The sequence below is a fragment of the Macrobrachium nipponense genome, chromosome 25 (assembly GCF_015104395.2).
Source record: "Macrobrachium nipponense isolate FS-2020 chromosome 25, ASM1510439v2, whole genome shotgun sequence".
Taxonomy (NCBI): domain Eukaryota; kingdom Metazoa; phylum Arthropoda; class Malacostraca; order Decapoda; family Palaemonidae; genus Macrobrachium; species Macrobrachium nipponense.
In genome coordinates this window covers 68878369-68894070 of record NC_087214.1, presented here as the reverse complement: position 1 = coordinate 68894070, position 15702 = coordinate 68878369, and the positions used below count along the sequence as shown (strand labels likewise).

Genomic DNA, 15702 nt, shown 5'->3' with positions numbered 1-15702 from the left:
GAAGAATCACTTGTTTACTGCGGGTATCCTTCAAGGTGTGGCTAGCCTCTGGCGACTCTCCTTTCTGTAGAGTGAAAATCGCTCTTATGGCTAATCTGGTATTGTCATTTTGTATATTAAGCCTTCTTTTGAATATGGTGTTCTTTGTAAAATCAGTTTACCTCAGTAAAGGGTCCCAACAGGACCGAAAGTACTTGGCTATCTCGCTTTTTCATTTTTTCCTTCGTGGCAAAAAAAACTTTATTTAAACATAGCATCACGTTTTATATACTTCGTGATCAAGTTATATTATATATCATATAATGATTATAATAATAATATATATATCTATATATTAATTATGTATATCTATAGTTAACAACAGCAATAGGACAGGTTTAAAACTGAATAAATAAACAATAGTATTAGAGCAGATTTAAAATCGAGTAAATAACCCGAAATAAAACATTAAAAGGGCAGATTTAGAAGAGAATAAACAATATAATGCAAACTAAAAAATAAGAGTAATGGAACAGAATTGAAAACGAATTAATGAATCGAAAACAAAAAAGTTTTGCAACGAACTCGGACTCGACTCTTAAGTAAACAAACATTTTTTTTAGAGAAGAAGAAGATTTGTGATCGTTTGAAGTGGGAATTTCGTATCTTGCGACCGACATTGCCAACATTTCTCGCCTCCTAATTCGCTTAGAGGCTTTAGATGAGCTGGCCCCTTCACTTCAGATAAGGAGGAACACGTAAGGGGATTAAATTCACTCGTTTAAATGAAATCTAGACGTTTATTTCATCATTTAAGAGAGGAAATAAGACAACGCCCTACGCCAACCCGTCTATGGATGCCCTCCGCTTCCCATCGCTAAATGACGTCATTTTAGTTGAATTTATTCGTTTAGACTGACCTATTAATCGTTAAAATGAAGTAGATGTATTATTCTATCATTATTCTATAGTATATTTCATATTAATAATGTCTTACTAGCTTAATAAGGGTAAAGTTTGCCCGATCTAGGCAAGTAGCCTACCTACCTAGCTAGGTATAGGCTAGTATCTTAGGCAACTAGCCTAGGTAGAATAAGGTAGTCAAATCTACTTTAGTGCTTAATCTATCCTTTTTAAATTATCGAAAGGTTATGTTTTTGTGAAGTCTGATTTATTGGTTAGGCTAGTGTTTTAATGGTCTAATTACTTAGATTTAACCGGGTAAAATACCAAATGGCCAACCTCTACCATAGTGTGACCACCTTCCCGAAAAAGTACTTGAACGTGTCCTGTAACCCAGGACAGACATTACCTAGTCAAGAGCCAGCGTCCATCGAAGAAACACCTCGAGATCTCTACTTTCCCCACGAAGCCAGTTTTTTCTCCCAAGCCATAAATTATGAGGCCATAGTAATTTCCTATTTTCGGGAAGGTGATCGCTCTATGGTAGAGGCCCGCCATTCGGTATTTTATCCTAGGTAGTATATTGTTTTTTTTTTTAACCAAATAATTTGTAGGTTAGGTATTATCCTATAACAGTCTACAGAGAGTAGGAATCCTTGTATCTCTAGGCTAGGCAGGCCTAGAGTAACATAGGTAGTCCTAGATTTTTATTTTAGGTTAGGCTACATAGCAATTAGGCTATAGGTCAGGCTCACTAACAACCTCTTACAGAGAAATTGTATATATTTTTCCAGTTGCTTGTACATTGTGCACGTCATTAATGGAGCAACCTTATTTAAGGTTTTCTTGTAACAGTATCCAATGCGAGCCAATTTAGAAGGAACTTCAGCGTCAATTCAGGTCTTTGGATTGAAGATTTAATTAATAAACACTGAATTATCAACACAAACAACAGTGATGAAATATTATATTCCTCAAATCCCAAAACCTAGAGTAACAGTCGGTAAAATATATGCCCTATGTCTGCGAAATAAATGGTAAAACACCACTGATGATGATTCAACATAACCTAACCTTACCTGTGCCACCCTAGATCCCAGGTTTCCCTCAATAAAACATCTAATTTTTAGTGCCATGCTGTACCGTATTGGCAGAATACTAAGTTTCACATTTTGTTTTGTAACCTGCAGGATTTTATGATTAATTTGCACCCTTTTAAGTTGCAGGAGAAATGGCCTATGCTTGCAAGCAGGCATCTTTTTTGGACGACATTGATGTACCAGCAGAATTAAATGATGACGTTTTTGTTGTGCAAGGAGTATGTGGAAGGAAAGGTATCAGGATGATGATTAATAGATTTATTTTGTGTGTCTTTTTATCATCATATATTGAGTGACTGGCTATATGTACTATATTGTGGAATAATAGGCAGCTTTTATTAGGTCAAATTAACTGTTTGAGCTGAAATTCTAAGACATGATATATTTTTTTCCATCTTGGCAGCTGAACAAGAAAGATTACTTGGTTCCCTTTTGGAGGATGAGCTGAACAGGAGCATTGAGAAGCTGAGAGAACTGGAGAGGAGAACAGCATGTGATACCATGCGTAAGTACCTTCATTAAATAAGTGATTATTTAGGGACTTTGTTGTAACCAAGAGCCAGTGAGATGCCATTCATTACCCTTATTGGTATTCCACTTTAGAACGTTTAGTTTTGTTTATGACATGCCTGTACAGCGTAGGCTATCATACGACAGGAAAAATATATCGCCCTTCTTTGCAGGACTTGCACAGCTGCTTAGTGGTGATGATAATCCAAACAGCTCCCTTGGTACAGAAGAAGAATTACTAGAAGACATTGAAAAGCCTATCTTGAATTCCAGTGAATCATCCTCAGCAGAGCTTGTCTCCATCTCAACTGGATCACCAAGTCCTGTGAATCATTATTCAAGTTTTTGGGTAAGTTATTATTATCCACAAAGTTAATGACTGTGCATCAGGAATGACTGGCTTGCTTTTTGGCGCTATTTTGAAAGACCGTTTATCATGTATGGTCAACCCCTGCCTATTCACAATTCAGGATTTGCAGATTTTTCTCTGGAACATATTATATCCACATTATTTGCAGAAAATTTGCCTATTGACAGAATTTTTCATTGAGGAATATTCACCTAATTACTGTATTTTCACATTCTTATGGCCAAATACATTTTTCATGGTAAAACTAATAAAATAGGCAGGTATATGAATTTTGACAGGGGGTTTTTGGTATTTGAACTACTAGAATAGGTGTTACAAGTATTTTTAGATTAGTGTCAAGTATTTGTGGATTTCAGCTATATTCGCAGTGGTGTAGTGGTCCCCATACCCCACGAATCCTAGGTGTCGACTGTTCATGAGAGATTTGAGGAAGATCAGGAAAAGCATCACTAGAAAGAAAGGTTGCCTGTAGACAAAGTCAGTTTGGTGGGGATGAGGTTGAGTAGAGGTTTGGGCCAGGTACTAGAAGCTTTATTTGAATGGAATAAGGAATAGGATAAAAAGGGGTTGAATTTTTGTTATCAGATTTGCTTAAGCAAAGGAAAAATGTGTTTCAAAGAGACGGCTCTGATGTTGGATTCTGGCCATTCTTAAAACCTGTGTCTAGGATGCCAGGTTCTCGAAAGGTAATTGGTGCCTAGGTTAACTTGGTACTTAGAAAAGTTCATCATATCTTTGTCTTAGTGGCTGTGCATTTTCTTTATTTTCTTATGTTTATTTATATTCTTTTATGTACAATTTAACTATTCAAGCTCATAGCCTTCCTGCCTGTTCCATAATAGTGTGTGATCAGTATAGATTCTTTGGATATCCTTGATACTTTTAATTACGTTTGTTTTGTATACAGCACTTAGCACTCACACATAATTTTTATTAATATGTTTTATGTCAAGTTGTCAGATGGTTAGATATACATGTTTATTTGTTCTCTTGTCCAATCACTATGTAAGTATTCCACTTCAGTATCTTCACAAACACTGCATTCACTCAAATGTTTTGGAATTATGAAACCAAAAGTTTGTTTATCTTTTGTTTCACAGGAAGGAATACAAAACTCCAGTTTGTATGGTCCAATTAAGAAGGCGACAAGTGGCGATTCAAATATTCATTCTTCTGTTTCATCTGGTAAGAAGTGTGACAGTGTGATTTTAGTTTGCTTATTACACTTGACATTATACTTGTGTCTTTGGGAAGACTTGTTGGTAAGTGCAATAATTTTATCTCCCTCGGGGGGATCAGCCAACAATTATAGTAAACAGTACACTGTGCTGTACACTGTAATAAAGGTTCTATGCTTTATTCCTATGACTGGAAATGCATTGCTGTCAGCCTTTCACTTGTCATCTGTCCCCATTGGTCTCTTCCAGCTTAGCTGTCCAACTTTTAACTTTGATTAAATTTAAGAAGAAATCCTTTTGGCAAACCATGCATGAGTCTAGATGCATGACTGCATTCTCATTACATCATAGTAAATGGTGAAAAGATGATTATATTATAGTTTGAGAGCAAATTTCAAGGGATGAAGATGAACAAAGAGGATTTTATTTCCAGTTGTAATTAGGATACGGAGAGGTTAAGGAAAAAATGCGCTAAGTTGATGTAATTTTTATGTTACAGTAATGGAACTAAACCCATTGCTAAGTCACCCTGTTTCTCACGCCACAGTAGTGAAAGTTGCTGCATCCTGTGGCTGTGTGGATGTGCAGATATCTTGGCACTTGGTTTATACAAGGAGTAACAAATGCCAGTAATGTTCATTACTGGAAAAATGCATAAATTTTTATGTATTTACAGCTGTTTCATTTATACAAGAACAAAGATTGTATAAGTTGTATGGGTTGTTCTTCAAGTACCTGGATGCACTTCCAAACCTGATGTGTAATTGGTAATCCAACCAGAAACCTACTCAATAATGGCAGATATCAACTCCCTACATAAATCCCAGTATTGGGTTAATGATTTGTCTAGACTATTTCAGAATTATAGCAATAACTGACAGACTTAAGTTGTAGCCATGAAGATCTCTTGTTTTCCTTTTTTAGCTTTACATTTAATTGATTTTTTCTTGACTTACAGGATTACCCATCACAGTAACCAACAAAGAAGATTTAATGAATGATAGGGAAGCCCCTGCTTTGAATTCCAGTGGACCAGATTGTGCAGAACTTGTGTCATTCCCAGCTGAATCACCAAGCCCTGTGAAACAACGCTCACGTCTCAGGGTCAGTTTGCGTTTCTGATATCTGTGAAATTAAATGGATAGCATATATTTGGATGTAAGGTTGGTGTCTTTCTTTAATTTACAGTGTTGTCTAGGTTGAAGACACCTTAAAAGAAAATTGGAAATGGAAGGAATGTCTGCTTGTAGAGTTCCTTTATGGGGTGCTCATATCCTATACACAAGCAATATGTTCTCGATGATGTCACCATCCTTGAAGAAGGTTTACATTACTGTGATAATTCTGGATTACAAGTTTCAGTTAGTAAAACAGATGCACAAGTTGATACTTATAATTTTACAATCAGTAAAGTAGAGGGAAAATGTGTAAAGTAGTTGTAGAGAATAATAGAATAGATACAGTATAATGTAAATGATCTGTTAGGTTTTATTTAGGATTGATGGGTATTAGAAAATGAAAGTAATATATGAGTTTTGTGACATTAACTTCTCAGTATATTATATTGAACTTTGAAAAAAGAAGGAATTTTTGACAAATTAAATATGTAACTGTTAAACATGACTGCCGGGTTTTGGAAAGTTTTCGTCTCATGAGGAAGCTTGAAGAAAAGTCATGAAGCAGTGTGCCTGGGACCCCAAGAATGGATGCTGAAAGGAACATTAAACGTAGCCTACAGTTAGCCAGTAAGGGAGGAGGAAAGCTGGTGGGGGTATGCCCATGATTGTTGTAAAAATTACCTCATTGTTCCGAGAACGGCATACAAACCTTCGGTTCCTTTTACAATAGGGAAGGTACTAGCGGCAGCCTGGAATAGGTCGTAAAGCTTTCGAACAAGGGGTTCGGTAGTTAACTTGGCTTACGTCCAGGAACCAGGCGGCGCGCAGCGCGACTGGTAGGTAAAACAAAATCACTTTTTGCTTTCGGACTGCTGGCGTTAGTGGACGTTGTATCATCGCTCCTCTGGCCCGCTTCATGTAGTTTCGTTTGCATTTCTTTGCATGATTGGTTTTGGTGTGTTTTTCTTTTTCTATGTTTTTATCTATGTGAAACTGAATTGTAAGTACAATTTCATTTCATTGAATTCAATTGTGAATTAAAGGATCTTGGCTTCACAACGCCCTACCGAATTACCCGAGTCGCCGGGGACTGAAGGGCGTAATTGCGGGAAATTTCATTTTCCCAGAATGATCCTCCCGTATTGTGTTATGCTCGGGTTGCCGAGGGCGGGAGCGCTCGCTCGAGCGTATATTTGGGTTTTGGAAAAATGGAAATGGTCAGATGAAAATCGTAAGTAAGTGCTCTTTTCATTTATATTTTTTTGACCCGGTGTTATGCCCGTTGCCGAAACGAATGCGCTCGGGCACGGAAACTTATTCAGTATGTGAAAGTGGAAGGAATCGCAAGTACAGTTAATTGCTTTTTATTTTTCATTTATATTATTTTGTTTTTTATTCGTAGCAATAACTCATTTTGGATGCAGTTTCCGAGCTTACCCGGAGATTGATCCTTCCCATTTTTATTTTGAATGAAGGTGAAATCGCAAGTAGCAGTTCTTTTTCATTTTCATTTTTTTTATTGAGGATTGCTTTGTTGACTGGGATCAATGTTCCGCTATTCACCGGGAATTGATCCTTCCCTTCTTTTTATTTTGTATGAAGTGAAATCGCCAAGCAGGCAGTAGTCTTTTCATTTTCCTATTTATTTGTTGATTGCAAATTCAATTCATTCTGATCAAGGGTTCCAGAAACCTTGATCCATAAAGGTAAGGAATGGAAACCGCTTTCCCCACCTTGCGCTCGGCGGTACCGAGGGCGCAAATGCGCCTCGATCCGAGCCCCTTATTCATTGTGAAAGTGAATCGTTTTGCAAGGATGCATTTTCATTTTTGTTCCATTATTATTGATTTGCATCAAATATTATTTGGTTCAAGTTCCGCTCAGTCCAGGGAATTGATCCTTATGCCTTGTATTCGTGCCGATGGCACGATTGCTCTACGGGCTGTTATTTGTTGGGTTGCGTACATGGGTACTGTGCGGGGGGTGGGGAACGAGGGACCCCCACCCCCCCCGCTCAGGTTAACCCACAGATGGCTCTTCCCCGCCCCTTGGGGGGGGGGGAGGTTATCGGCGTTACTTCTCCTCGCCCGATCCAGGTCGAAGCGCGGGGGCGAGGGCGCTCGGTTGCCCGATGTACAATTGTATTAGGGGGTCTTTCAACTCGTTCGGGAGGGATCAAAACCCCCGCACGGAGGGGATTTCCCCTCCCCACAATTAATCGCTAACTACTTATTTATTCCGCAGGTGCTACTGCCACGAGCGTGGAGACCTTGGTGAGTATGGGGTTCCGTCCTTCCCAATTTGCAGAGCGTGGCTGGTGTACCAGGGGCTGCGGTTCTATGTCTGGGCCTGCCACTGTCGGTCCACCCATGGCAGTAGGAGTGACACGCAACCAGGTGACGACGTACCCTCCTCACCTGGTTGTACTCGCCTCACGTGGTATCCAGTCTTGCCATACCAGCCGCTGTGAAAGTGCTGTTCGCCGTTTACCGAGAGGGGGGTGGGGGGCGTGCCGCCGACCGCTCGTGGTTTGCCGCGCATGCAGCGACCACACTTTCCTGCTGCCCTAGAACTCGCCCCTGGACCTGCCCGCCCTCGGTACCAGGATGTTGCTGGCTGCTGCTCCAACTTCCTGTGTTTCCGGTGGCTGCCTGCCGTACCTGGCCGATTCTGGGATGCAGTTTGCACTCCCAGCGCTGGCTGTCCCATGCCAGCATTGTGCACTGGCTGGTTTCCTAGCCGTTGGCTGCGCTGGGCTGTCCCTACCGATGATGTGCTGGCCGTTGCCTGCTGTTCCTGAGATGACCCCATTACCTGCTGCATGTCCGTTTCCCTGTTGTCGTGGTGGCGTACTACCCCAGACTTTGGTGTGTTGTTACAGGTGCGTCCGGGGCCCTGTGGCTTCGGCTACAAGTCAGCCCCGGCTCCGCCCTCGGAGATAAGCAGATCTTACGTCTGTCCTGAGGAAATAGCTGACGAAGAAGAGGAGGAAGGTCGTCGGTGGCCGTCGTCTTCATCTTCTTCATCGTCGTCGGACCGCCGCCTCTTCCCCCTTGACTTCTAAGGGCTTTAAAACAGCCGAGGAACGAAGAAGGTCGGTCGCCTCCTCCCCTCCTAAGAAGTTCCTTCCCGGGGTGAGCTTCCTCGGACCCGTTCTCACCCCTCGGTGGACCGGGAGGGTTACCTTACCGGGCGGTTACCTCCTGCTCCTTAGGGAGCGGGGCCCGTCTCTTCTTTCCGCAACCAAGGAAGAAGACTTACGGGGACCAGAGGGGTTTGGTGGTTAAACCGGCTCAACACCGGTACTTCCTCGCCTGGTGTCAAGTGGTGCTGCCACTGCCATCAGGGCGTCCGTGCTCGGCCTCCTCGTTCGCGGGACCGGTACCTGAAAGTGTACGGTCGTCCTACCAGCGGACCGTGCAGCCAAGGGAACCAGACCTCTGAGTACCGGCTCAAGCGTCCAGGATTTCACGGCACGGGGCGGAAAGAACTGGTGACAGCCGCTCACGGCGATATCTCCAACCAGACCAGCTTCTCGCTCTCGCGGCGAACAGCTGGCTACCCGGGGACGTGACGGTCCACGGACCCGGCCACGGGCTGAGGCTGGGAAGAGGTCCTCCCGTTCGCCAGGTGACCTTGCCAGCCACGGCTGGAAACCAGCGACGTGACGTGCCGTGGGAGGACAAAGCCAACCGGTCTCACTGTGAACAGTGGAGCCTGCAGGGTCGCCTGACCGTCGCTCCTCACAGCAGGAGACGCAGAATCGGGTGTACGGCAACCCAGCACCAAGCTCTTTCTGACACTCAGAGATCGGGGGCCGCTTGTGCTCAGGTCCAGCCGTTCTCCACCAGCGAATAACGGTTCGACCCAGGCCTGCCAGATCCGATCAGCCACCGCGGGTTGTGTTGACGATCGCCATGCAAGCCCTCCAAAGCCTGCCTGGTTCTGCCATGCGGAGCAACGAGGGCGCGGTCAGGTCTGCCTCTCCCAGTACCTTCAAACCACCTAGGCGGGTTACACCGGGCGGAGGATGCTAGGTATTGAGGAGTGATCGTGAGGGGTGCGCCCCTCATGATCCCACCACAACAACGACCCCTAACGTGCCAGGCACGGTTTCTTGGCAACCGGCCAGGGCGTCATGCGGCAAGGGTGGATGGGGTGAAAAAGACCGAGAGGGGCTGTCGCTGATTCCCCATTCTTAGGAGGGAAGGTTCTCGGAAATATGCTCTTGTTCGAATGGGTTAACGGGTCCCAACTCTGCAAAGATGCTGTGACTTCCGGAGATTCCATGAGGAAAACTTTGCCGAGGTTACGGCGCTGAATCGTTCAGGCACAATTGACCTCGGGGAAGGATCGCCGCTCCCACCAGCAGGGAGCCGTGTCTCGGCTCGAGGTCAGTTTTGGGGAGGGCCCGAGATGGGAACCCAAATCGACGGTGGGTCGGGCCCGGCCGATCGGAAGCTTGACCGACTGGTTGTTGAACCAGGTAGTCTCCTCGTCTCCTCCCCCCCCCCCGGACAAAGAAGGCTTCTCTCAGTTCTGGACGGCGAACAAGCTACTTCACCTTTCCTCTACTGCCGACCAGAGGACGTTTATAACGTGTCTTCGGACACCGGTATTTAAATACCCCGTTCGGTCCTTCCTGAGGTTTCGACCCTCGACCGAGGACTGAAATGAGTCGGGAGCGGATATCGGCTCTTCTACCTGTCAAGGTGTCGGATCAGCCCCACCCAAGACGACGTTCCAACAGTGGCGGCAGGACACTTACCTACAGTATGGAGTTCGTAAACCCTCCATCGGGAAAGAAAACGTTTTCTCCATGACGATACGTTTTGTTTCCCCCCCCATCGGCCTCTAAGAGGCCATCGCCGGTAAGGGCGATGGCCTGCCTCCTTTTCTTCTCCAACTGCTAGATCCAGCTGGGTAAGGCGAGCCAAGTATTCCAATTGCCTCCCCCATTACCCATCTCTCCCCCCTTACGGCTTACGAGGGAAAGGGGAGGGATCCTAACAGGAGATTCTCTTTGTAAGATCCACGTTAGGGGCTGCGCTACCCGGGGGGCGACCTTCGGGTACCTACATGACCGTAAAGCCCCGGTCATTGAGGAGGGATCCTGCCCCTTTCTCGATTTCTACGGGAATCGAGAGGGACCAACCAGCCGATATCGTTCTGGACGAATTCGGTGGGGGGTTTCGCAGAGTGCTTAGAATTTCTTACGGTGAATTTTCTAGCGCACTCAAGAGTGTTCGAGTTTTTACGATCTCCAAAACACCTCAAGCGGAGACCACGGTCCAAAGTGTGCGAGAACATCCCCGATAATTGGGTTACACGATAATCGGGTGAACCTCGGCTTATGCTCGAATTCCTGTAATTTCTAGCATTTGGAAGAAGGGACCGCTGACTTGAAAGAAGAGTATCTCACAGTAGGCGCGTTAACCTGGAATAGAGAAAAGAACGGGTACGGGAAACTTTCCCAGTTTTGGCTTGAACTATCCGTCTTGCGGTATTCTGTTCACCATTGAAGCTTTCCTTTAGGAAAGACTTTCCCTTCACTCTCTTGAATAAAGAGAACGAAGCGGTGGCGATCTCCAAATCCTTGTTCTCATTCCTCGGGGGAAAGGGTGAAAAAGAATTTAGGATGGAGGTCGTGGGTACCAGAAACCCTACAAATAATATACTACGTATAGTACCTCGCGACATGAGTTCTTTAACAGTTGAATTGTCCGGGGGTGGTAGGCGCAATTACCGTAGTTAACTCTACGGTTGTGAACCGGAGGACGAATTGTATCTTAATTGCAACTGCAACTCGGGGTTGCCTGCAACCTTACCCAGCAAGTTATCAGTTTCGGATTTTAGAAGATACTTGGTATTGTCCATGACAACACCAAATCAAGCTTTTGTATTTACCCGAAATCCGTTTCTGGTTTTAAATATAATTGTCCCGAGCGTATTCTTTATGCCTCGATGGGTTCTAGCCACCGAACGCATTCCTTCGTGGAATAATGGGATTACCTGGGCAACTCAGGATGACGAGTCAACGGCGAGCTACTGGCGTCATTGAACTGCTGATAGCGGCGCTCAGTATCAGCTAGGTCTCTGCAGATGCACGGTCGGTACGTACTCCTCTCCCTCCCCTGGTTGGATTGACTACCGTAAACCGTATCTCTGACCCAACAATCATGGACTTAGGTCCTCTGAACAAATTAACGGGGATTTCTCGCAATAAATGAAGGACCATCTACTGCTTGTGACGCTCGATTTCATCGCCTTCGACCATTGCGAGAAGTTTTCAAACAGAGATAATCTCCTTCGGACTCTGTCCATCTTTGGCTGTTTACCGCACGGTTAACCAGAAGTCTGTGACTAGGTCAAACCCGCTGCATCGCACTGCGAACTAATGCGAATGATTTTTGCAGACATTCTGGGAGTTTTGTGCTTCAAAATATTTCTCGTATTCGTAGGTGTGCAAATTTCATTGTAGCTCCGCCCCGAATTCAACAGATATGGTCAGAATGACATCGCCTACTCTACCGATCCTGGACAGCTCTACCTTCCAAATAGTTTCAAGCCATGATGAAAGCAGTTCTTAAGGCAGTAGTTCCCTGTCTTCCAAATTTACTGGAAGCGCTCCGCTTTTTAATTGCAAACTACGGTCCTCCACGGACAGCAATCAATAGCAGGCGTTAGCGTTCTCAGTCTTTGTAGCACAGGTTCAGGAATCTTGAGAAGAATCCCTCTCTCGGTTGCAGCTGGTGAAGACGTAGGTTGCTATTTTCTGTACACCCTTCGTCTTCAACGTCACATAGTGTTGTTCTCCTCTTAACCCGGAGAATCAACTTATTACTTAATGGAGAATATCTTAGCAATCAAGGAGACCTCGGTCTCTAGAAGGCAATTGACTTTCGCCTGTTGGGCACATGCCTTAAGAGAGTCATTCACCATTGCCTTTCTGGCATCGGTGACGAAACAAAACATTGATTTTGGTTTATAGTTCCTCTTGGCATAACCCTGTTAAGGCGAGGAAGGTCACGTGACTGCCTCGGGTGCGTTGGACCAACTTGCCCTCCTACCGAACGCAGTCCAGTAGGCAGCTGTCAGAGGCCCGCCCAAGTCGTTTAACGAACTTCGCTGGTGGACTTAGTTCGGTTGGTTCCAATAACAATACTTTTTTCTTGTCCTAACGGCTTGTCACAGTACCCATACCATCGACACCAAACATTGAGTGTTCGGTTGTTCCTATCCACTAACCGGAAGAACCCAAACTTCGCTGCAGACGGATAGACCAGTATGGGTAAACAGGACATCACCGAAGTCGAGAACGAGGGATAGGTCATTCGAAATTCCCTTCTTTTCCTCTGAGGTAAGTTGCATGACTTTGCCTGCGAAAGTCAAGCATACCAGGGGATGGGGATTCGTTGACGCTCGATTTGTTTTCCCTTTTTTCCCCATACCGAATTCGTAAGCGAAGGACTTCTGAAACCCTTCCGGGTTTCCTGACGCTCGGTTAGAGTCCTTCCACAGTCCCCTCCCTAATGGACTTCACCGCCTTCGATAGCGAAGGAGATGACTGCTTGTCCTGTTGAAAGCCGCGGGACCGACGCTTTCTGAAGAAACCTCGACATCCCAGGCGGAGTGTTGGAAGACTTTCTTCGTCAGCAACCAAGAGACCTAGAAGTACACTCCCATCGACGTTACACAAGAACCTTTCTCCGTGGTGCGAAGGCTGAAGGCAGGGGTGTCTGGTTACAAACCAGGACCCACTGGCAACCTCCTTCTACCATTTTGGATATTGCCCACCACGGGTTCCTTGGATCGTTTTCCTTATGGACCCACGTGGTGGCTGCTCAACACGTTGTGTAGCTAACCCAGACCCTAGCAGGCTGAACAGCATCGAGTCCTGGTGTGACTGTAAGAATAGATTAACGTCGAATGAGAGAGTGACTGGCTTCTCTTCCTATCTTTTTCTACCCCTCTACCTGTGGGTAGAGGGATACGGTCATCAACCTTGCTGGATAAGGATCGAGATGGCCGGTGAGGCTACCTCGACAGAGACCCATCCTATCCCTTTCCCACTAGGATGGGAGCGAATATCCACCAACTTCCATCCTTAAAGGGGCAAGGGGGGGAAGTGGGATGCCAACCAAGAGACAAACCATAAACGTTGTTGCCTCTTGCAAATAGGAACTTTTGTTCTTCGTTTGACTGGCGTACGAAGAGATTACGCTTGCCCTACTCCTCTTAGTTACTTGGTCCAAGAGGTCGGCTGACCAGCTTGATCCTGCGGTGCCACACCCCGATCAATCGGACAGAGGCTTGGATCCCTCCCTCGCTCTTACGACCAGGGAGGCTTCCAAAGGTTGGGCGAAAACAAGTCTGTTCACAAAAGGACTTCAGATTCCACCCACCAAGAAGGTGAGTTTCCTTCCTATTGTAAAAGGACCGTAAGGTTTGTATGGCCGTGTCGGAACAAAATGACAATTTGTCCAAAAATTTGCATTTTTCCTAACTATACAAACCTGAGGGTCCCTTTTACCAAATAGCCCCGCGCCAACATCATGCCACCCCTCACTCTGCCACAGGTTTTTGCCTTTGGGCCAAAAACAAGCAAAAAGTGATTTGTTTGACCTAACCCAGTCGCGCTAAGCTTCGCGGCGCCTGGTCGGGACAAGCAGCTTAACTACGAACCCCTTGCTTCCCCGGAAAGCTTAACGAACCTATCCAGCTGCCGCTAGTACCGTTCCTATTGTAAAAGGACCTCAGGTTTATGTATAGTTAGGAAAAAATTGCCAATTTTCGGACAAAATTTGTCATGTTTGTCTGAAACTTGCAAGAGATAAGGATATTTCTCCTCGGTATTCTTACTTTAAAATATGTTATTTTTCTTCTCTTCACAGGACAGAATGAATGGCACGATCACAATTAATCAGTCGGAAAAACTAGGAAGTGATGATTCAAGATTCCAGGTTCCTGTTACACCCACTGGTAAGCAAGATGACTAACTTGGTGATTTCGACTGATTTCAAATTTTATTTAACTAATGTAAAATATGTGGAAATTGTTTAGATGACATTCAAGACTCTAGGGAAAGTAAATCAGATGCTCTTTCCTCTTCCCCTGTTTTTTATTTTTGATTTGAAAAGTTTGAAAATACTAAAAATATCTATATACAGTTTGGACCCCCAGTATTCGCCGTTTCTCCCGATTCACTGGACTCCACACATTCGCGGATTCTTCTCAGGGCGGAACGTTTTCCCCGCAATTATTCAATGGTAGTTTTCTATGAGAAATATCCACCAAACATTCCTGTTTTTTTTTTTGTTTTTTTTTTTTGTTTTTTTTTTCATAAAGAAATGCACTTTTTGACTGAAAACTAAAAACTTATTAAAAAAACCAAGCGTAAAAATTTTAAGTGGGTTTTTCTTGAGTTTTAACTAACAAAATAGGCTGTGTTCAGTGTTTTAATAGGGGTTCCAACTATTCACGGGGGTGTCTGGTACGCATCCCCCCCGTGAATACGGGGGGACCACTGTATATTTTTTTTACCACAGTAATATTCATTGATGTTTGTCAGTTGTCATTTATCTTTCCCAGGTAGTGCACCCCAAGGATTTTAACCCGGTATGTGTCCACCTTTGTAGCTTGTTTAATACAAGCCCATTGTGGATTACTGTAAAATCATAAACAAAAGAATTTAAATATCATGAAGATAATGACCCCAAGAAATAGTCCTAGATAATGACCGCCAAAGACCCTTGAGGGTCACTGTTTAGGAAAGATTTGATGTATTTATGAAACCCATTCATTTGCCCAAGAATTAGTTATACCTATTCAGTGAGGTACAAAACACCCGATAAATGTGTTGAACTGAAGAAACGGAGAGAGACTTTGAAATGTGTGAATGAGATATATTGCCTTTATCTGTTCATTTTATTTCTTTTTCACTTTACTTCACTAGATGTGGCCCAGAAGATCATGCAGTTCAGCTATCCAGGACCACCTAAGCTTGCTAGACTTTTGTCAGTGAATGAGGTAAGGATGAATACTCCATTTAGGTGTATATTCTTGTTGGCTATTATTATTTTAAAAGTAGACCTTTCAAACAAACTTCCTATGAATGAAGGACTGTTAAGGAATGAACAAACTTCGGACAACTGCTATATGCTATATCATTTACCTACTGCTAAAAAGAAACTTGTTTGAGAGATTGCAGAACTGCAATGTAATCTTAGCTGCATCCAGATGGTCATTCTTTATAATGTTATTCATAAAACTCTCATAATAGCATGAGTAATGAAAATGGCAAAGAAATCCACTGTGGTGTAGGTGTAAATTTATATTAAAAATGAACAGTAATGTACATAGTATATACAAAATGAGAGCTTTCAAAAACCTACTTGATTCACCTTTGAGCAGGTTCTCAAAGTTCTTGTTTTGTATATGTATGTATTTGTAATATACATATTTACACCTACACATTTGTGGATTTCTTCACTATTATTATTGTTATTATTACAATTATTATTGATTTGAAAAAGATGACTAAT

The 15702-nt window shown here is 43.9% G+C and overlaps 1 protein-coding gene across 2 annotated transcripts in view; it reads left to right on the top strand.

Moving 5' to 3' along the window:
- The first annotated feature begins 608 nt into the window (after positions 1 to 608).
- LOC135199506 (uncharacterized) overlaps positions 609 to 15702 on the top strand; it is a 54995-nt gene continuing 39901 nt past the window's right edge. The window contains exons 1-8 of one of the 2 annotated variants that reach the window (XM_064227616.1): positions 609 to 737; positions 2109 to 2216; positions 2386 to 2487; positions 2666 to 2841; positions 3963 to 4047; positions 4999 to 5144; positions 14053 to 14140; positions 15114 to 15187. In XM_064227616.1, the coding sequence (XP_064083686.1) occupies positions 2114 to 2216; positions 2386 to 2487; positions 2666 to 2841; positions 3963 to 4047; positions 4999 to 5144; positions 14053 to 14140; positions 15114 to 15187 (774 nt within the window). In that variant the 5' untranslated portion in view covers positions 609 to 737; positions 2109 to 2113. Of the gene's footprint in view, positions 738 to 2102; positions 2217 to 2385; positions 2488 to 2665; positions 2842 to 3962; positions 4048 to 4998; positions 5145 to 14052; positions 14141 to 15113; positions 15188 to 15702 lie in introns of both variants that reach the window. The other variant, XM_064227615.1, reaches the window with a different exon arrangement.